At 34.6% G+C, this 23,438-nt stretch overlaps 1 protein-coding gene across 7 annotated transcripts in view; it reads right to left on the bottom strand.

Annotated features, from left to right (window-relative positions):
* The window catches only part of LOC111047608, a 317,339-nt gene that overhangs the window by 110,963 nt on the left and 182,938 nt on the right, over positions 1-23,438 (bottom strand). For all 7 annotated transcript variants that reach the window (XM_039433757.1, XM_039433756.1, XM_039433760.1 and 4 more), the window contains exon 3: positions 11,149-11,304. In XM_039433757.1, coding sequence (XP_039289691.1) covers positions 11,149-11,304 — 156 coding nt within the window. The remainder of the gene's footprint in view (positions 1-11,148; positions 11,305-23,438) is intronic.

Below are 23,438 nucleotides of genomic sequence, written 5' to 3'. Positions count from 1 at the left end.
AATTATTACAAACTTCATATCACTATACTAAAAAAATATAAATATTTTTTTATATTCCATGCTATTCAAAATACCAGTCAACGAATATTCCTTATTAACTAATCAAATTTGAAACGGGAACTTCATCTAGGCTGTAGTTGTGGCGGCCATTGTTGTTGCAACTTTAGCACTGTCGGCGGAGAACTGTGATTACAAGCCAGTTGTTTCTGTTTACTTTTTAGATTATGTTGTAACACATTGTTTGGTCAAGTACGTTTTTAAAAATTATTTCATTTGCAGTTTCTATAAAAATGTAGGTGGAGGAATAATGTTGTGTATATCACGAGTGAAATTTTTTTTTCTCCCTCAGGAAAATTGTTGCCCTCGGCTTCGCCTCGGGCTTCAAACTTTTCCCTCAGGGAGAAAAAACAGCACTTTTCACTCTAGATATACAAATAACTATTCAAGTTCCATGCTGGTATTGGAAGTACAACTGTAAAAATTTCTTCGCCCCACTTGGATGTAATGAGCTGGTTTTCGTGCGTCATATGGAGGCCGAAAATGATTGTTTTCTGACCAGGCCGGTAAAAGTTTTACAGCCCCAGGGCTGTAAAATAAGCTTGAAGTCAGCTGATTCTGATTTGATGTGAACGTGCTTGCAAAATGGTTTATGAAACGGAATCAGTTTATGCTTCTAGAATTGAATAAAGTATTTTGCAATAAGATACTATCATTTTATTTGGATGAATAAAATACAGATAAGATATGTATTATAAACTATTCAAATTCGATTTTCAGAGTAGGATAGAACTTCTAACCTAAACTTCCGAAGTCCATGACAACAAGCATTGTTGACGTTGACATTCAGATTGGCCAAATTTCAAGTGTGCTAAAACTTTTCATTATCTGTGTTCATTATTCATGAATCAAAACATTTATAATAATATCATCTTATTGTCATTTGGAAGAATAAAAAGTATAAACTCAACCTCTTACATAATTGGACATAATCTTTTAGGTTATTTAGACAAATCAGAATAAAAAATAAAAATACTTGGACAATTTCCTGATATTCAGATTACCTCAGATTTGCTAGAGCTATGACCTTCCTTTTTTGCTTTCGGAAGTGCCTAATAAACAATTATTCTCATATTTATATTGTTTATTTTTCTGTGTGGCGAAAAATAACGTTTCACTTTTTGTGTAGTTGAGAAGTTGATATTGTGGTAATTATTCATATTGAATGAAAAAGACTAAGAAATTGTCAAAAAACCACTGATTTATTGATAATTAGAAAGACCGGTTTCGGTCTTCAGTTTATCAGAGATTGACAATGGTGTAATAACCGAAACCGGTCTTTCTAATTATCAATAAATCAGTGGTTTTTTGACAATTTCTTAGTCTTTTTCATTCAAAAATAACGTTCTCACCATGGGCAAAAATGTTTTTCCGGCTCTCAATCTTTTCTAGTCCTCGGCCTCGGACTTGAAAACCGATTTCGAGCCGGAAATGTCTCATTTTCGGCCCTAGGTGCGAAATATACTATTACAATCAACGACGACCAAATTAGGTCTGAATATAAAATGACGCCGTCCATCCAGGAAGCTGGTCAATGACGAAGGACAGAAGTATGAAGTAAGTAAGTATGTAATAATTTACAATAGAAAAACTGATTGATTGGGCTTATTATCGTATGCAAACTCAGTATGTATCAATCAATCTGATTCAATTATTGAAATTATAATCAATTGAATAATGTAACGAGAATAGGCCAATTACCGTCATCGGTAAATCAAGAATCTTGTATGTATTGAATCAATCTGTTTAAATTATTGAAATTATAATCAATTGATTAATGAAACAATAATTGGCCAAATACCATCATCGGTAAATCAAGAATCTTTATGGACTATTTTTCATTACAAGTGAATCAGTTCAGTAGTTCAGACGTGATGATGCGTCAAACATTTTTTTCTTATTCAGTACATGTTTGTATATGCCAGTTCCTTCCTCTATATAGTATAGATTTCTCAACAGCTTCACTTTTACAATTTCGAACTACAGTATTGAGTGTATTTTACGTTTGAAAATGATTCCAGATTTTAAAATAGAATAATACAAAAGAATCCGCAGAACGATAAATTTGACAAAGCATTTAACTATGTTTAGTTTTGAAGCATCTAAATTTGAAAATCTACTTTGTGAAAATATTAAGGACTGAATTTTTTTCGAATTGAACAACTACAAGACTTAACCTATTTCGAACTATGTGTTATCTAAATTTGGGAGAGGAAAAGCACAAGGTTACCTTATTTTTCCTCTCCCTATCATTTTGATAATGTACTTATTGTATAAATGAATGAATAAAGAAATATCTCTCAACTAATCAATCTCATGTTGTTCACAGTATTATTTATTAAATGGAAAGGATATCACATTTTTCCATGTCTTCTATTTTCTAACTAAGAAAATCAAACAAGTTATTAAGTTTATCATCATTTGTTGTTCAAAGGCTCTCATGATCATATTTGGAACACTTGGGCGTGTCTAGTCTCGGCCAATGACATGGAGCTCAACATTGATTGGTCGACAGCTAATGGCCAATCGTAGCGCTTCACTCATACTTCAAATTCTGCCGCTCAATGATTAGCTTTCAGTTTACTAGGGATTGATAACAGTGCAACAACTGAAACTTATATCTCAAATACTGTTCTAATAGATTAGAGGTTTTGAGAATATCAAGTCGTTTACATTCAATAGTAACTTCATAATTTGTCAAGCTTCAAATAGAGAATCAAATCGTTGAATGAATAGTTAATTGAGTGGTGAACAGAAATATACATGTGTATGACTTATGAATTTAATGAAATAAAAACACTTATGAATTTTTTAAGGTGCGTACAGACTTTCGCTCTGCTCCGCAATCGAACGTCACTCGAGCAGATCGATTGATGATCGACCGGGGAGCAAGAGTGGAACGTGAGAAGAGCTAACATCTCCCGTAACGTTCATGATCGGAGCGATTGTGGGGCGAGTGCGGAACGTGCTTGGATCGACTGCGGAGCGTGTTGGAGGCGCGTATATCTGTAAGCACCTTTATATATACGGTATGCTTTTGACTCTTCCATCTTAAGGTGTGTATAGATTTACGCGCCGCGAACATGAGCAATTCACTTTTAATCAGCTGATGCCAAGATTTTATATCTGTATCTTACCGTTTCTGTAAAAATACAGATATAATCAGCTGATTAAAATTGAATTGCTCATGTTCGCGGCGCGTATATCTGTACGCACCTTTAGAATTCAGTCGTTTATCTCCAAAATCCTCTTCTATTTGATAATTTTTCAAAGCCATAGATAAATAATCAAATCAGAATATGAATAAATAGATGAATCAAACTAGGGAAACACAAGTTAATGCCCATTCTTCGGATAGAAACGGATGTAAAATTTGGAATTAAAAAAGAATATTTGAAAGAAAATGGAAATTTTACATTCTTTTGAATTTTCCTGGAACAGTCTCCTTGCATTATCTCTGTATATTAATCAAAGTAATATTTATTAAAGCTTCTATTGAGCTAATGAATTTTTCCTCTAGATTAGACCATCATTTCTCCAAGGTGACTTAGGACCGAATTCACAAAAACAAAAACTTGGTTTGAGCGCCAGTTGATTCTAAATAAACAAAAAATCATACTAGAAAACCAATTCGAAATCACCTAACTTAGAACCAACTGCAGCTCAAACCTAGTTTTCGTATTTGGTGAATTTGGGCCTTAGAAGTTAGAAAATTATATAAAATCTCAGGATTCACTGGAACTAATGAGTTATGACAAAATAAATTGTCAAAACCAATTCGAAATCTTCTAACTTAGAACAAACTGCAGCTCAAACCTAGTTTTCGTATTCGGTGAATTTGGGCCTTAGAAGTTGGAATATTAAATCTCAGGATTCACTGGAACTAATAAGTTGTGACAAACTAATATGACATGAATTTAATGAAATAGAAACACTTATAATGAAAAAGAAACACTTATAATGAAACCACTTATGTAATGACTTATGAATTTAATGAAATAAAAACACTTATGAATTTGTTATATTATACGGTATGCTCTTGACTCTTTCATCTTAGAATTCAGTCGTTTATCTCACAAAACCTCTTCTATTTGATAATTTTTCCAAGCCATAGATGAATAATCAAATAAGAATATGAATAAATAGATGAATCAAACAAGGGAAACCAAGTTAATGCCCATTCTTTGAATAGAAACGGATGTGAAATTTGGAATTAAAAAAGAATATTTGAAAGAAAATGGAAATTTTACATTCTTTTGAATTTTCCTGGAACAGTCTCCTTGCATTACCTCTGTATATTTATCAAAGTGATATTTATTAAAGCTTCTATTGAGCTAATGAATTTTTCCTCTAGATTAGACCATCATTTCTCCAAGGTGACTTAGGACCGAATTCACAAAAACAAAAACTTGGTTTGAGCGCCAGTTGATTCTAAATAAACAAAAATTCATACTTGAAAACCAATTCGAAATCACCTAACTTAGAACAAACTGCCGCACAAACCTAGTCTTCGTATTTGGTGAATTTGGGCCTTAGAAGTTAGAAAATTATATAAAATCTCAGGATTCACTGGAACTAATGAGTTGTGACAAAATAAATTGTCAAAACCAATTCGAAATCTTCTAACTTAGAACCAACTGCAGCTCAAACCTAGTTTTCGTATTTGGTGAATTTGGGCCTCAGAAGTTGGAAAATTATATGAAATCTCAGGATTCACTGAAACTAATAAGTTGTGACAAAATAAATTGTCATATGACCGGAAATTGAACTAAACGACCAGCTACTGACGTCATTGGGCTCACGATCTACGTCATAGGCTAAGCATCCGGCTCTATTTACAGTCAATTAGCATAATTGATGAGTAATAATAGTATTGTAAGGGGCGGTTAGGTACCCTTGGGCACTCTGTGGTCCCACTGCTCATCGGCTCTCCAGGTTTCAAGAACTAATTTGATTACTTGCCCGTCTAATTAGGGAGATGAGGGTGGTATTGTTTAGGGAGGTTCCAAAATAGCAACCCCACGTACTAATAAGTTATGCCAGTTATGATAAGGGGTCAGAGATTGGCTGGATGTAAATCCTACTGCTCTGTTGGTAATATATACTCTATAGTGAGGTCCACGTTATAATGGCAGTATTTGATTAGCATTGGTGTTGCTATCATTGTCTATCATTCGACAAAGCAGATCGCGTTATCCTTTTCTAGCTCGGCAACTTTGCCAGATCGTTCATTAACAATGTAGAAATATAATCAATTAAGAGAATATTTAATCACAATTATGGAAATGTATTATCGAATCATTGAAACATATATTGACGCATAAAACAAAATTGATCATTTTAAACAAGAATGGACAGTTAATATTACATGAGATATACCGGCAACAGCTATCTATATTATATAAGAGCGAAATGGCACTCACTCACTCACTGACTGACTGACTCACTCACTAACTCACACAACTAAAAATCTACCGGACCAAAAACGTTCAAATTTGGTAGGTATGTTCAGTTGGCCCTTTAGAGGCGCACTAAGAAATCTTTCGGCAATATTTTAACTCTAAGGGTGGTTTTTAAGGGTTTAAAGTTCATCTTTTGGCATGTATGTTCTTCTTATTCTCTTAATTTATAATTGAAAAATGTCCATACCAAATTATGTTAATATAGAACTATAATCTAGAGAGAGTATGTCTTCGAAACAGTTGTTAACTGGCAACTAAATTAATAATTTTGTCAGGTTGGTATTAAGTTGAGTTGACTTTGTTAGGTTGGCACCAAGTTGAAGATTGAAATGCATTTATCGCGGAAAAATTGATTGGGCCCAAAATCTGCGTTTTCCAGCGTTTTTTAGCGTTTTCTCAGCTTTATCGAGAACAAATGAACAGAAAATGTTCAAATTTAGTACAGAAGCTCAGCTAGGGTGAAAAAATGTTGTGTTAGAAGGAATTTTCAATAACGTCAAAGATACGCCCAAAATTAGCGGTTTTTGTTTTTTCTCAGATTTATCGAGAACAAATGAACAGAAATTGTTCAAATTCAGTACAGAAGCTAAGCTAGGGTGTAATAATGTTGTGTTAGAAAGAATTTGAAATAACGCCAAAGACACGCCCAGAATCTGCGTTTTTGGCGAGCGAAGCGAGCCCGCTAATCTCATTTTTCGACGATCCAGTCGGGGGTCCAGGGGGCGGAGCGCCCTGGCTAGACGGATATGGCAAGCGAAGCGAGCCTGACAGCTAGTTCTCTATAGAAGAATATTCTCTAAGAATCGCTTGGAAGGACCCTCAATTGTATGAATTGCAAATAATAATTTTGATTTGATTTTATTTGAAGGCAATGGCAAGCAGAGAATCGGTGACGTTGTTCTTCTATTTTTCTCAACTGCCATTGTAACGTGGACTACACTATACAATGAAATTCTTCAATACTTCACAGTCTCTGAATTAGAGAATATACCTCATTGTCTTTAAAGTCTTGAAAACTAATATTTGAAAAGACACTAGTTCTATATTCATTTTTGATCGAAAATTTGCATGATTCTAAATAATTTTGAAAAGGGTACTTGGATTTCTATTTTTATTTATGTTCAAAACTAGCGATGAAGAAAAAAGACAACCAGTTTTATACTTTGCACTATACGATTAAAGAGACTCTGAGATTATTGAAACAGGAAGGAAATCTTCTATCCGTATAAGAATGCGAAATAGGGCATCGTGAAAATTGTTGCACTGGATAACAAAGATCATCGATTTATTTACAGTTGAGGTTGAGGTTAGAAGATACCGGGAAGTCATAAATTAGCCAGTCCCTGCTAGTTTGCGTAATAAATTATTACAAAGGGAACAAAACAAATTAGATCCAGGACCCGGTTCCAAATAATTACCGGCATACTACTCTATAGAAAAAAGAGCCATCAAGTGATGAATAATGTTTTGATTGTCGTCGTTTTCCCAGGAATGTCGTGCAACCTGTACATTGAATCGTGTCTTGACATGTCAGAGACTTGCAATTAAAAATAGTATGGCGCCCCCTGGCTTGAACCAATCCAAAGACAGCAAGAATCGCATGTCACATATTACTATAAAAAACCCTGCCGTCAACATTTTTATATGAAAATCATTGTGGCGGTTACGATATCACGGTTCCTACATAACCAACTTATAACTGTATATACTCAAATATGTATATAATATACATGGAAACGTTGCGTGTTGTGTCGCCGGTTGACTTTTTAAACTGTACAAAAGCTCTCCTCCCATTGGTCGACATTGTTGCAAGGCTTGCAAGTCAGTGCAGCAACAAAATGTGGGACTGGAATTATTAAAAACGCGGCACAATACATTTCTGGAGACTATTCACTGTGAAACTATTGTGCGAAGGGCTGTTTTCAAGCCTGGACGCACGTTAATAAATCATCGGACATTATTGTTTGTATCGTGACATTTTTTATTCATTTCGAACTGCATTGAAGAAACAGTTGGCTGGGAATCTGTATATTTTTTGTTGTGGTTGTTTTCCATGAGGAAATACATTAAATAATAAAACTTATATAGAAAACATTATTTTAAACAACTCATATTTTCAACTAAACACCTAATGACTCACTAAACACTAATCATAGTGATTTAATTCTCTTAAAAGAGAATTACTTTTTTAAAATCGAAAACTAAATTATTATAATTATGACTTGTTTTTAACACGCTCAGTTTAAACTTGTTTTTTTTTTTTTGATTACCTAAAGGAAAAAATTTTTTTTATTATTATTATAATTTCTATATTACCTATTTCTATTATTGGGCTTGTTGATTTTTGATTCAAGAATTGATTTTGTGTGTTTATTTATACATATTTTGGTTTTTGGTTTACTATCTTTTGGTTTGTATTTTAGAATATTATCACGGCAAATGTACCAATAATTTAAAGAATATTTTCGAACTCGTGGCTGGAGCTCAAGGCTTCTTTTTCCAGCCACACCAATGTATATTAGTTGATAAGTGTTATTTTGTAAATTTCTAGTGAATTGGTAAAAAATAAATAAATCTAAAATAAATAAATAAATGATTACTAATCCGCACACAAAAAACAAATAAACAAAACCTACTCTAGAACATGGTACGCCATAGTGAAGTAGGTTAATTTCCACACAGAAGACACTAAAAGTGACTTGTAGAGGACACATTATTAAAAATTTCTGAAACTAACCATAGTAGGCTATATAATAATAAGTAAACTATATAATATTTTCTGTATCAGTTTTAGTTTTCCTGGGAAATAAACATTTATATACTGCTGCCCTCCACTTCCCAAGTACCGTATTTTTATTGCAATAATCAGATAATCATCCTGACTCATGGAGTATCAATGGAATTTGTTTCAAGCCCGTATTCAGACACTCGGTTTAAACGGAGAAATGTCAGCTGTTTGTTTGAACTCCGTTTAAAACACATTATAAAAAATGCAACCATATCTACAAGTAAACGTGGTTTAGCGTTAAACGTAGATGGTGAATGTAACCCTTATTTTGTTAAATTCTTTGTGATTATTTTATCTATATCAAATAAAAAATTCAAATCTAAATATTTTAGTCTGAGAAAAGGGCAGTGTAACAAACTAACAAGTAACCGCTTTGTGTTTTCTACAAACGGAGACATAACGACCATTATACTCAGCGCATTCACAAGATTTTAGAAAAAAGAAAACTGTTCATTTGCATAATTAAAACTTGCAGAAGCGTCTTCATTCGTAGCAACCCAGTTGTCTCCTTCTCCTACAATAGGCTATTACTTGTTAGGCCCACTTTTTTATACCCGCGGGGATTGGAGACCGTGAAAAGTTTCCGCATTGTGATTGCACTAATTAGGAAAAACGCTCTTGTGTAGAGTCAAAGTTGGATCTTGTAATTTTCTCCCTGGTTATGAATGTTCTGTGCTTATTAGTGAACGATTGAAGGATTTGGAGTTAGTACAGCATACACAGTATGCTCTGTTCTGATCTGCTCTGATCTGAGGATCATTGTGATCACACTAATTATTAGAAAAAACTCTCTTGTGTAGATTCAAAGCTGTATCTTGTAATTTTCACCCTGGTTTCAAAATGTTCTGTGCTTAATAGTGAATATTAGTGAAATATTAGGAGTAAGTGCAGCTCGTCATAGTTTATTTATTTATTTATTCGTGGACAGAATCACAAATCATATGAATATGATTAAGAAGGAACAACAGGTTTGGCCCAAATCTATTCCATTCCCAAATTTTGATAAATCAATAAAATGTCCAAAAATAGGTTATGTTTCTACTGTAAAACGTTCAAGTTCAATTTTCAAGTTTGTTTGTCATCATAACGAAAGGCTTCGAACAAAATGCTTGGATTTTGTTTTCTTCATTTTGTTTTCTGATTTTGTCGACTAGGTTTTTGTATCTTGGATTTTTATGTTTATTTTTCTCTTGCACTATTTTTCTCAATCAATCATCAATAATTTTATTCAAATCCACACAAGAAAAGTAAATTTATAGCTGTTTCCGTTCAAAGCATTTCGCGTGTTGAGCGCATTTCACGTGAATATATTTTCTGTTCAAATCCATGTCCATTCACACATGCTCGACATACATGTTCTGTCGTTAGTGGCCACCCTAAGAAAATTAGGGATATGAATGGATATCTTCCTCTTCCTTCTTTTGTTTCCTATCCAAAACCTTGTAACCTTGGAGGTTGAAAATCATCACGGCGATTCTCACTTTATAAATAATTGCAGCTCACAAAGTTATTTTGAGTTGCAGCCATACATATCTCTCAAATGGTTCGATGTCAAACAAGGACACCGACAGAAGAAGAATCTTCCAAAAGCACATCCCCGACAGTTGACGACTCCGTCAGTAGAGGACTGCAACCGTAGAGGACTCCTGGTGAAGAGTCCTCAAATGTCGTCGGCGCCAGGCGACAGTTGAGTACTCTTTAATTTTTGCACAGCCCCGACAGTTGAGGACTCCGTCAGTAGAGGACTGAGTCCTCAAATGTCGCAGTCCTCGATTGTCGCAGTCCTCGACTGTCGCGTCCGCTCTCAAATAACATAGTAAGGACAGTCTTCTACGTCCTACACTTATCTTTCACTGATCTTTCCCTGCATGATAAGCCTCAATAGTTCATACTTCTCACCCCTTATTACATGAATAAAACCAATCTAAACTAGTAGTTCTGTGAACAGTAGACTTCACGCAGTTTTCTCATCCACAAGTATCTGGTGTCACATGTTCACCGGCTTCTTCAGACATCTGTGTAATGCATGCAATGAATAATCCACTTGTCAGCTGATTGATTATGAATAATTATTATACAGTCTGATTAATCCTATCTTCAGAGTAGATGATATATAGTGATATCGGAGTATAGAGGAATTCCTTTTCTTTTCATATTATCCTAAAAATGCAGAATTTCAAAAAACGTGTTTTGCCGTAAATGCGTTACATACATAAATACATACATACATTCATGCAGACGAAAGAAAATCAGAGTTAAAACATAGATCTCACTTCGTTCGGTCAATCTTTTACTTCTCTAAGTGACTATCCGTTCCGGATGTTGGCTATCAGCATGGCTATCTTGATTTTGTTGGTTGCGATTCGGAAGAGTTCTACTGATGTTTTACCGAACCACTTCCTCAGATTTGCCAACCAAGATATTCTTCTTCGTCCCGGTTTTCTCTTGCTGTTTATCTTGGCTTGAAGGATCTCTTGGAGTAGCCCGTACCTTTCTGTGTTCCTCATTATATGCCCGAGGTATTGGAGTTTCCGGCATTTTCTGGTGTTTACCAACTCTGCTCCCATTCTCATGCGCTGCAGTACTTCTGAGTTTGTGACTTTTTTTGTCCACGATATCCTTAAAATTCTTCTGCAAAGCCATAGTTCAAATGCTTCAAGTCTCCTGGTGATTTCTTTTTCGGTCAATGAACCAATCTTAATAAAAATAGTTTCAGATTAAGATTTATACATGGATTTGAGATTAGAAACAGTTCGAGATTGAGATTTATCTATGGATTTGGTAGAATTGACACTGTTAGATAAAGATTTATGAATGGATTTGGGTGGAGGTGACACTGACCTTCTCCGCACTTGTCGATGTGATTGGTGGCGGTAAGCTCGGGTCTACACTGACAGGAGTGCTTGTTGGGGTCACACACTGAGCCTCGGAAGCCGCACTCCATCGTGTCACCGCACTTGTCTCCGAACTTCTTGCTGCCTCGACCGGTCATGTCCTCTGAACAAACGACACAACACAAAACATACATTAATACATTGAAACATTTTCATGAATTCTATGGAAAAATGAATGAATGAATGAACAAACACAACACATCTATAAATACATTGAAACATTAATTAATTTTGCGGATCGTATACATTCCAATAGATGAATAAATGAATAAATTAACTAATTGTATAAAATTGAATGACAAAATAATGGATAAAGGAATGAACGAACACCCAACACATGATTAATTAAACACATAATTTGGACGATTTAAGACAAAATTAGAAAAATCTGGTGTGGTACACTCACACAACTTTCCATGCTCATATTTGAAACTATGATCAGACTTTTGTATAATTATGTGTATATATAATTGTTTTCAGAGTACTCTTTCCTTTGTGCAAATTGTGAAATTCAATTATTTTTTTTAGTCGTCATTTTTTTAAAGTCGTCAAAACAGCTGTTCTGCAGATGGAATATCTCGACTATGTGTTCTTTTTATGAACTGCTCTACCTACCTACGTCATGCACGAGAAGGAGGTTACAAAGTCCATTTCTCAAGGATGGGGTGGATCCCCCATTAGTTTCCCAGAAAGGAGACTCATGCCAGTTAATAGAGCTGATAAATAACTATACAGAGTATGAATTTGAAAAAAAAATCGGTCAAGTTATTTTGAGAAAATCGTGAAAAACATGTTTTTTTTTAGTAATTATCCGCCATTTTTCTCAAGTATATTACGGAGCTCCTGCAATTTTCTCAGGAATGAGACTCATGTCAGTTGATAGGGCTTATAAATAGCTATCCATGATATGAATTTATAGAAAATCGTTAAAGCCGTTTTCGAGAAAACCCTGAATAACATGATTTTTTTAGTGATTATCCGCCATTTTTCACAAGAATATTACGGAGCTCCTGCAATTTTTCCAGAAATGAGACTCATGTCAGTTGATAGGGCTTATAAATAACTATCCATGGTATAAATTTGAAAAAATCGTTAAAGCCGTTTTCGAGAAAACCGTGAAAAACATGGTTTTTTAGCCATTATCCGCCATTTTTTCCGCCATCTTGAATTGAATTTTATTGAATTTCTTATTGTCGGGTCCTCATGGTACAAGGACCTTGAGTTTGAAATTTTAAGTCAATCGGTTAATTAGGAATGGAGTTATCGTGTTCACAGACATACACACATACACACACACACACACACAACACACACACACACCACACACACACACACACACACACCACACACACACACACACACACACACAGACCAACACCCAAAAATCATGTTTTTGGACTCAGGGGACCTTGAAACGTATAGAAAACTTGAAATTAGGGTACCTTAATTTTTTTTGGAAAGCAATACTTTCCTTACCTATTAGTAGGGCAAGGAAAGTAAAAAAGAAGAAGTTTTGGACAATAGCCTGTTTTTTCTTCTCCGACTATTGTATTGTTTGCTCTATCAAATAAATAAATATAACACATTCATTTATACATTGAAACCTTAATACATTTTCATGAATTGTGTATGAATCAATCAATAAATGAACGAATACTAAACAGTTACTATATTGGTAATCAGTTATAAAGCTCTATCAAACAAAACATCGAAGTATTTTATTCGGGACTAGTCGTCAGACTCGCTTCGCTTGCCATATCCGTTCTATTCAATTTCATTGATTACGACACAAGTAAAAAATATTCTAAATCCAGGATAAATCATTCAATATCATTAAATTGAGTCATAGTGTGAATTTCTCCCAATTATCAGTGTAACTCGAATGAAAATCATAAATTAATATGGAATGATGACAGTTTGAATGGATCTCAATTCAACTATTCTTAGTTATCCGTTCATTCAACATAAATTCTCAATAATCACAGATCTCAATCTAACTCCAAGTTTGGATAATGAGTGTGACTCCCTTCTAACGACTTTGGAAAGGACCCATAAACGGCGGGTGATACCCGAGATGAACAATGAATTCGGGGGACAAAAGTTTCAAAAAAGTAGTAACTCCAAGACTGCGAGAGGGATCAGAAATTCAGCGCGACTTTTTCGAATTGCCTACTTGTCGTCTTGCCCTCTCAACACCAAAAGTAGTTTGCGAATTATTAAGTAGTAAAGTTCTCTTCAAGTCTTACTCGGAATTAGAAGTTTGAAGCTCCAGAATAAATTCTTCCAAACGAAAGTCTCCGCTTGGATTGTAACATGTGAGCAGTGGATAAAATCCAAGATGGTGAGAAGTCAGTGATAAATAATTTAAAGATGAATATGATAAAAATTTGCTGTTCCTGAGGTTGTATTGGATTATCGAATTATTTGAAACTAAAGTAAATTCTTCCAAGCTAAGGTCTTCGCTTGGATTGTAACATGTCAGTTGATAGGGCTTATAAATAACTATCCATGGTATAAATTTGAAAAAATCGTTAAAGCCGTTTTCGAGAAAACCGTGAAAAACATGGTTTTTTAGCCATTATCCGCCATTTTTTCCGCCATCTTGAATTGAATTTTATTGAATTTCTTATTGTCGGGTCCTCATGGTACAAGGACCTTGAGTTTGAAATTTTAAGTCAATCGGTTAATTAGGAATGGAGTTATCGTGTTCACAGACATACACACATACACACACACACACACACACACACACACACACACACACACACACACACACACAACACACACACACACACACAGACCAACACCCAAAAATCATGTTTTTGGACTCAGGGGACCTTGAAACGTATAGAAAACTTGAAATTAGGGTACCTTAATTTTTTTGGAAAGCAATACTTTCCTTACCTATTAGTAGGGCAAGGAAAGTAAAAAAGAAGAAGTTTGGACAATAGCCTGTTTTTTCTTCTCCGACTATTGTATTGTTTGCTCTATCAAATAAATAAATATAACACATTCATTTATACATTGAAACCTTAATACATTTTCATGAATTGTGTATGAATCAATCAATAAATGAACGAATACTAAACAGTTACTATATTGGTAATCAGTTATAAAGCTCTATCAAACAAAACATCGAAGTATTTTATTCGGGACTAGTCGTCAGACTCGCTTCGCTTGCCATATCCGTTCTATTCAATTTCATTGATTACGACACAAGTAAAAAATATTCTAAATCCAGGATAAATCATTCAATATCATTAAATTGAGTCATAGTGTGAATTTCTCCCAATTATCAGTGTAACTCGAATGAAAATCATAAATTAATATGGAATGATGACAGTTTGAATGGATCTCAATTCAACTATTCTTAGTTATCCGTTCATTCAACATAAATTCTCAATAATCACAGATCTCAATCTAACTCCAAGTTTGGATAATGAGTGTGACTCCCTTCTAACGACTTTGGAAAGGACCATAAACGGCGGGTGATACCCGAGATGAACAATGAATTCGGGGGACAAAAGTTTCAAAAAAGTAGTAACTCCAAGACTGCGAGAGGGATCAGAAATTCAGCGCGACTTTTTCGAATTGCCTACTTGTCGTCTTGCCCTCTCAACACCAAAAGTAGTTTGCGAATTATTAAGTAGTAAAGTTCTCTTCAAGTCTTACTCGGAATTAGAAGTTTGAAGCTCCAGAATAAATTCTTCCAAACGAAAGTCTCCGCTTGGATTGTAACATGTGAGCAGTGGATAAAATCCAAGATGGTGAGAAGTCAGTGATAAATAATTTAAAGATGAATATGATAAAAATTTGCTGTTCCTGAGGTTGTATTGGATTATCGAATTATTTGAAACTAAAGTAAATTCTTCCAAGCTAAGGTCTTCGCTTGGATTGTAACATGTGAGCTGTGGATGAAATCCAGTATGATAATAGTTCAGTGGAAATAATGTTTTTAGCTCGAAAATTTTTAGTTTCAATCAAAATTTAGACTTTTCGAATAATTATTAAGTTACTGTTCTAGATTTTTTTGATTCTAGGCTCTAATAGAATCTATTTGGTTCAAAATTTGCTCGTTTGAGGTCTGAGTATTGAAGAGAATAAATTTTATTTTGAGAAGTGAAAGTGACATAACCAACATTTTGATTTGGACAGTATAGTATAAATTGGAAATGGGACAGTTTTGGGCATGAGCCTGTTGTGCCTTTCCTCATCTCAAGTATTTGTACACAATGTGATAAATAAATAAATAAAAAGAATTTAAAGGTGAATATGATAAATATTCATGTTTCCAAGATTGTATTGATTTTTACGAAATAAATAAATAATAAACTGTAAATAGAGAGAAATTTCCATGATTACAAAATATGATGCATAGAAAATAATATGAGTCTTGAAACTGAGTTTTTTGTGGTATCAGAATAAATTATTGCAACTAAAGTCTAAGCTTAAATTATTCAAACATGTGAGAAGTGGATGAAATTCAAGATGGTGGAAATTCATTGATCAACATTATAATTATTGATGAGTATGATAAATATTGATGTATATTCTTGATTTTTTCGAAATAAATTAATGCAAGTAATGAATTGAATTGAATAATTGCCTTCATTGAGGGCGGAGTTCGGACTCTAGGTCCTCTCTGCCATACAACCTCAATGGAGAGAGAGAGTAAGAAAGAGTGAGTGTTGAACATAATGCGATATACAGCAAGATGGAAAGGTGAGATGGGAGAAACTACAGGAGTGATGAAGAGGAAAGCAGAAGAATAATAAAGAGGAAGAAAGACAGAAATCTTGAGAGTGAGAGAGGTAATTGGGTAGAGAGCATGATAAAAAGGTGATGTAAGAGAAAAGAGAGGAGTGATAAAGAGGGAATGAGATGAATGACGAAGTTGGAGAAAGACAAAAATCTTGAAATCCTGAGAGTGAGAGAGGTGATTGAGCAGAGAGCATGATGAAGATGAAAAGGAGAAGTAAGAGAAAGTTAAGGAATGATAGAGAGGAGAAGTGGAGAATGATTCTGTGGAAGAGAGACAGAAATCAGAATTCTTGAGAGTGAGAGAGGTGATAAGAGTAAGAATAATTTAGAAAGGCGTGAGAGGAGAGAAAGAGAGAGTTAGGTGAAGAGTCAAGTGTGTTAGGAGAGTATCAAAAGAGAGAGTTAGGTGAAGAGTCAAATGTGTTAGGAGAGTGTCAAAAGAGAGAGAGATTGATTGATTGAGTACTTTAATTATGTAGATTACAATATATACTGGCTCATACACTTATTGACCGAGCGAAGTGAGGTCCAAGATTCAAGTCGACGGTTTGGAATTTCTCTTAATGTTTGAATGTTTAAATGTCTATATGTTGCGCATTTACGGCGAAACGCGGTAATAGATTCTCATAAAATTTGACAGGTATGTTCCTTTTTCAATTGCGCGTCGACGTATATACAAGGTTTTTGGAAATTTTGCATTTTAAGGATAATATAAAAGGAAAAAGGAGCCTCCTTCATACGCCAATATTAGAGTAAAAATCATACTATTGAATCATTCATCATAAATCAGCTGACAAGTAATTACACAGATGTGTGGAGAAGCCAGTCTATTGCTGTCTATAGACCTTATTTCCATAAGGTCTATAGTTTCAATCAGGTACTTGTGGATGAGAATACTGCGTGAGGTCTATTGTTCACAGAACTACTAGTATACAATAGCTTACAATACAGCAAAATTATACATGATTTTACATAATATACACTAAGAAAATAATAATTGAACTGTATATGATATGAGAAAAGCAATTTGTAATAACTAAAGATAATATTGTTATGCATCTACATAAAATGGCGGAGCTTTGGAGATATCAATGTCCATTCTTCGGAGAGAATATTCAAAATACCCTACCCACTAACTCTCTACCTGAGAGAGGGAGAGAGAAGGAGAGAGAGTGAGAGAGAGTGAAAGAGAGAGTGAGAGGACGAGAGGGGAGAGAACAGAGAGAGATTGAAAGAGAGAGAGAGTGAGAGTGAGAACCATGGAGAGTGAAGTTAGAGAGAAATGTATAACTGAGAAATCCTGTTCAGGAAGGAGAAGCTCTTGAGGGAATCCTACGGTTCCAGCAGGTTATCGAAAACAAAGGAAACCAGGCAGTTAGGGAATCATTTCCCTACTGTATTCACTTCCTACTCAGGGATGACGGACATTCCCTTGGTTTGAAACAGAACCGATGCTTCCAACATCTATCTATGCCTATTTGTGTTCGAGCGAGCTTACCATGAATGATCTTGCTACTTCCATTGAGGTTTCCCAACTGCTGCTCTGTATGTTGTAGCCTACACCTTGTTGTTTCTACTTATACAAAAGAATGATTATGATATCGAGTGACCTGGCTGTCACAGGTCTGGTGTCAGAGTTTTCAGGTTGCAACTGATGAATTTCAGGGCCTCTGATATGACCTAACAGGTTAATTTAATCATTATTTACTAGTAGATCTGTGAACAGTAGACATCACGCACTATTCTCATCCACAAGTACCTGATGTCACTTGTTTCAAATGTTAACAAACTCAGTTCACGTTTGAATTTGTATTCCATATAATATAATTCATCCAGTTCCTTGATAATCTTTCTATCTGATGAAAATTAATTCTTTACAATCAAAGATATTATAATTTCCAGCATTATTTAGTTTATTTGTTTATTCTTAATCACCTATTGAATTAGTTTTTTCGAATGTGAGAATATTGATACTAATGAGAACGCATAATAATACCATGACTGCAAAACAAAATATTGAAACCAAAGACCTTAAGCTGCGATTAGACCAAAGTTATTAACAAAATGTTAATAACTCAATCCTTATAGATTCTATTAGATTTAACATAACTTATCATACACATGATGAACATGTGTGTTTGTCAACTTCCGTTCAATCTAATAGAATCTATAAGTATTAAGTTATTAACATTTTGTTAATAACTTTGGTGTAAACCCAGCTTTGATACGAACATCTTTAAGATGCATACCTCTTTAAGGCCTTTGATTGAAACTATAGTCCTTATACAAAATACAGTAATAGACTGGCTTCTCCACACATCTGTCTAATCACTTGTCAGCTGATTTATGATGAATAATTCTATAGTCTGATTTCTACTCTAATATTGGCGTATGAAGGAGGCTCCTTCTTCCTTTTGTATTATCCTTGAGATGTAAAATTTCCAAATACCTTGTATATATACGTCGACGCGCAATTGAAAAAGGAACATACCTGTCAAATTTCATGAAAATCTATTACCGCGTTTTGCCGTAAATGCGCAACATATAAACATTTAAACATTCAAACATACAAACATTTAAACATTAAGAGAAATGCCAAACCGTCGACTTGAATCTTAGATCTCACTTCGCTCGGTCAATTATATTGGGGTTCACGTTATAATGGCAGTATTTGATTGACATTGGTGTTGCTGTCCTTGTCTATCATTCAACAAAGTGGATAGCGCTATCTCTTTCTCGCTTTGCTCTGTTGCCAGATCGTCTTTCAACAATGTAGAATTAATAATTAATTAACTAAATATTTCATCTTAATTATGAAATTAGTGAGAAATATAATTTCTTACTTAATAAAATATAATTGATTATTTTTAACGAGGATGAACAATTAATATTACATCAATAAATCTGTATCAGCTACCGTCTATAGAAGGCATTTGACAAGACAGAGGTTCGGCAACGTTCATCTCCTATCTTTCTCCACTGCCATTATAACGTGGCCACACCATAGTACACCTTGCTGTTTTTACCTATACAACAAGTAGTTCTGTGAACAGTAGACCTCGCGCTCAGTAAGTTACATTGACCTGTTGTTATGTTTTCTCAAAAATTGATAAATGATTTATCAATTTAAAATTTCTAGAAAAAAATCCTAAATAAACATAGAGCTTTCTGTCCTAATGTACCGCGACGTGTCGTCCCGGAATGTGAGTGTGAGCGCTGTTATCAGGTCTGGCTGCAACTGTCTACAATGTTGATGGAAAGATACATTTACAAGATGCTCGATGCTTTTGAACGGGTAGTATTATAGTCAACTGTCTACTAACGTTGATGGAAAGATTCATTTTCAAGATGTTCGATGTTTCTGAACGGGTAGTAATATAGTCCACTAGACAGCTGATTTATGATTAATAATTGTATAGTCTTATTTTACCACTTATATTGGCGTATGAAGGAGGCTCCTTTTTCCTTTTCTATTATCCTTGAAATGCAAAATTTCCAAAAACCTTGTATATACGTCGACGCACAATTCAAAAAGGAACATAGCCTACTAGTCAAATTTCATGAAAATCTATTACCGCGTATCGCCGTAAATGCGCAAAATAAAAACATATTTATAAACATTTAAACATTTAAACATTAAGAGAAATGCCAAACCGTCGACTTGAATCTTAGACCTCACTTCGTTCGGTCAATTAACTATTCATTCCTGTTGAAAATAATCAATTATATTTTATTCGGCAAGAAGATATATTTAGTCTATTTAATCTATTAGCGCGTTTCGCCGTAAACGCGCAACATATAAACATTTAAACATTAAGAGAACTGCCAAACCGTCGACTTGAGTCTTAGACCTCACTTCGCTCGGTCAATAATAAAAATATCGAGTAACCTGGCTGGCTCAGGTCCAGTGTCAGAGTTTTCAGATCGCAACTGATTACCTAATTTCAGAATCTCACGAACAGGTTAACTCAATTATCAATTAGACAGATACCGGTGTCAGATATCCTCTATAAAAGGCAGTGGTAAGGCAGAGAATCGGCAACACTGTTCTCCTATCTTTCTCCACTGTTAATAACGTGGACCTCACGATGGTGGAATTTTGGAAAAAGAGAAAGGAATTTACACGAAAAACTTCAACAAATTACTTGACAAGACTATGAACACTTGAAGAATAATTTTGAACATTCTTGAACAACTTTTCCAGAATGCCTCCAAAATATTCGGCACATTTATGAAGAAAAATGTGTGTAGAAAATATTCTCTCGCACAATGTTATTATCTTGTTTGTGTCAGAACAAGATGCGTTCCTCTGTGTTTCATAATGCAACCACGTGTTGTCTGTCTCCCAAGAAAGTGGAAATTTGTAATTTTTATATTATTCGAAGTGTGTGTATGACGTGATGAGATGGGAAAATGGGAGGCAAGAGAGGGAAATATAACAGGAACGTGGGAGTGAATGAAAAAACGAACACAAATAAGGTGGGAAAGGAGAGAGGAGACTTTGACAGGGAAATTTGAGAGAAAGCGTGGAAGTAGATTGAAAACGAACACGAATGAGGGAGAAGGAAGAGAGGAGAGTATGACAGGGAAATTTGAGAGAAAACGTGGAAGTAGATTAAAAACGAACACGAATGAGGGAGAAGGGAGAGAGGAGAGTATGACAGGGAAATTTAAGAGAAAGCGTGGAAGTAGATTATAAACGAACACGAATAAGGTGGGGAAGGAGAGAGGAGACTCTAACAGGGAAATTTGAGAGAAATCGTGGAAGTAGATTAAAAACGAACACGAATAAGGGAGAAAGAAGAGAACAGACTATGACAGGGAAATTTGAGAGAAAACGTGGAAGTAGATTAAAAACGAACACGAATGAGGTGGGAAAGGAAAGTGGAGAATAAGACAGGGAAATTTGAGAGAAAACGTGGAAGTAGATTAAAAACGAACACGTATAAGGAAGAAAGAAGAGAGGAAAGTATGACAGGGAAATTTGAGAGTAAACGTAAACGTGGAAGTAGATGAAAATACAGGAAGGGTGGAAAAGAGAGAGAACGAGTTGTAAATAGGATGAGGAAGATACGCCAACGCGACTGAGTACATTCTCTTGTCATCCGTTTACTGTATTGTTCAACAAACAGATGAGAACAAAAGAGAAAATTCGCTAGGTCCGGTTCGGATGATAAAAAAGCTTCACAAAGCTCAGCCTTCATTCTACTAAATGTACAGTGCCTGGTGTCTATGTAAGGTGCTGAATAATAGCGATTTGCGGATTGAACTTTGGGTGGTAGTAATACTAACTGATCCAAAAATTGGTTCAATATTGATTTGTTATAACTGTAAAGCTGGGATTACACCAAAGTTATTATGATTGCTTCTCGTGGAATTAATCACGGTTAAAATTTAACCGACTTCTGTGCAGCTGGACCGTAACTTCTATATTAGCAGCTCTTTAAAACAGCTGGAGAAAGACTGTTGTAGATTTTAATTTGTTGAAATAGGTGGCTATCCCTTGTCAGAAAGTCTTTAAGCTGCATTTTACACTAAAGTTATTAACAAAATGTTAATAACTTAATCCTTATAGATTCAATTAGATTGAACGGAACTTGACAAATACATATGTTCATCATGTGTATGATAAGTTATGTTCAATCTAATAGAATCTATAAGGATTAAGTTATTAACATTTTGTAATTTACTTTGGTGTAAACGCAGCTTTATGATGTAGATATTCATTATCAGGTTCAAATAACCTATGTTTCTGTAGTACGGATGAATCAAATGGATGGATAGGTCCAAAAATTATATATATATATATATAATATATATATATATAGATATTCAAAAATATTTATCGAATATGAGCAGGGGTTTACCCGTGCTCTGCAAAAGTCTGTTAAAAGCACAAAAGGATATTTGCATTATGGTTTCATGCTGATATAAAAAGTTCTAACAACTGTAATAATTTGGAATAGTAAACATTTTCGATTGAGTTTTTGTATTTTGTTAAGAAAAAAAGTTTCAAGGAGATATTTTATAGGGAACTCCTCTGAATAGATGCAATGGTTTTAATCATCGTAGTTGTTATGGATGTTTTGAATGTAAGGAATATTCTTGCACATCACTGTACATTTTGGAGAAAAATTCAGCAAGAAATATTTTGTTTCACCTCAAGTTAACTAACACAAATTAAATCTCAAAATCAGAATAAATTGATTAATGGAAATGTGAGGAGGCCTATAACTATCTTCCGTAGCCTATAAGTTATAAAACTTTATGCAAAATAATCTTCTATATCTTCCTTCATTCAAGATTTAGGCTCTTGCCTGTTCTGACTCACAACAGTATAATTTTACATCTATGAAATTGAAATATTCTAAAATTAAAATAATCATTAAATGAGTTATTCATCTTTTATATGCAAAAAAATTTTAAGTTGAACACTTTTTGAGTAGTTGAGAAGTTGATATTGTGGTAATTATTCATATTGAATGAAAAAGACTAAGAAATTGTCAAAAAACCACTGATTTATTGATAATTAGAAAGACCGGTTTCGGTTATTACACCATTGTCAATCTCTGATAGACTGATTAAGTTGAACAGTTCAGTAGTTTGAATATATGAGCCAGTTCTAGTATAAATTATCCAATCTATGCCAATACCATGTAGCCTACGATTAGATTGATGTAGATTGAATGATCCAAATGAATGAATTTGAAACCTGATGATTTCTGGTAATTATAACATCAATGTACAAGTGAATAATTTCCTGCTTCAGGTGAAAAATAATGAACCCTCTGGGAAAACATTATCTCCCAATAAACACGATGTAAATTTATACCAAAATTCGACAGATAGAGCATCATACACATCATCATTTAGGAAAAGTTTGAAACCAAAACAACAACTGTGAGGTCCACGTTATAATGGCAGTGGAGAACGATAAGAGAACAAAGTTGCCAATTCTCTGCCTTGCCACTGACCTCTGTAGAGGATGGCTGTATATATGATGTTATAATATGTTACGCTACGAGCACAGAAAGTTAGTGTTTGCGGTATGAGGATAGTTCCCCGGTTGTCTTTCTCTAACATAGAGAAACAATTTTTCTCCCGAGAATATGTTATCCGAATACCGTGAACACGCCACACTACAGGTATAGCTGACGCCAAAAAGACCGGCGGTTTTGTGGGTCTCTTGTGCGTTCTATTCAAGTCTATTCAAGTTCTATTCTGTTCTATTCAATTATCTCTAAGCTCCGCCCTGGCTTGGAATATCTATCCGAAAATCCGATACCTTAGCTCCCAATGCTAGAGACCATTTCTCTTTCATCTTTCTTAGTTCCATGTTAGCGGCCAGAAAGGGTGCTCTTGCCGGCCTTAGCCGGAAAGAAACCTGTTTCTTACGTCCGACGACAGTCGTCTGCACACAATGTCTTTCAGATCTACGTAGGGACTGGAAAACAGCTGCTTCCTGTGCACTGTGGC

Source organism: Nilaparvata lugens, chromosome 8, assembly GCF_014356525.2.
Source record: "Nilaparvata lugens isolate BPH chromosome 8, ASM1435652v1, whole genome shotgun sequence".
In the NCBI taxonomy this organism is placed as follows: Eukaryota; Metazoa; Arthropoda; class Insecta; order Hemiptera; family Delphacidae; genus Nilaparvata; species Nilaparvata lugens.
The sequence above is the reverse complement of the archived record's forward strand: the minus strand, read 5'-3'. Positions and strand labels throughout refer to the sequence as shown.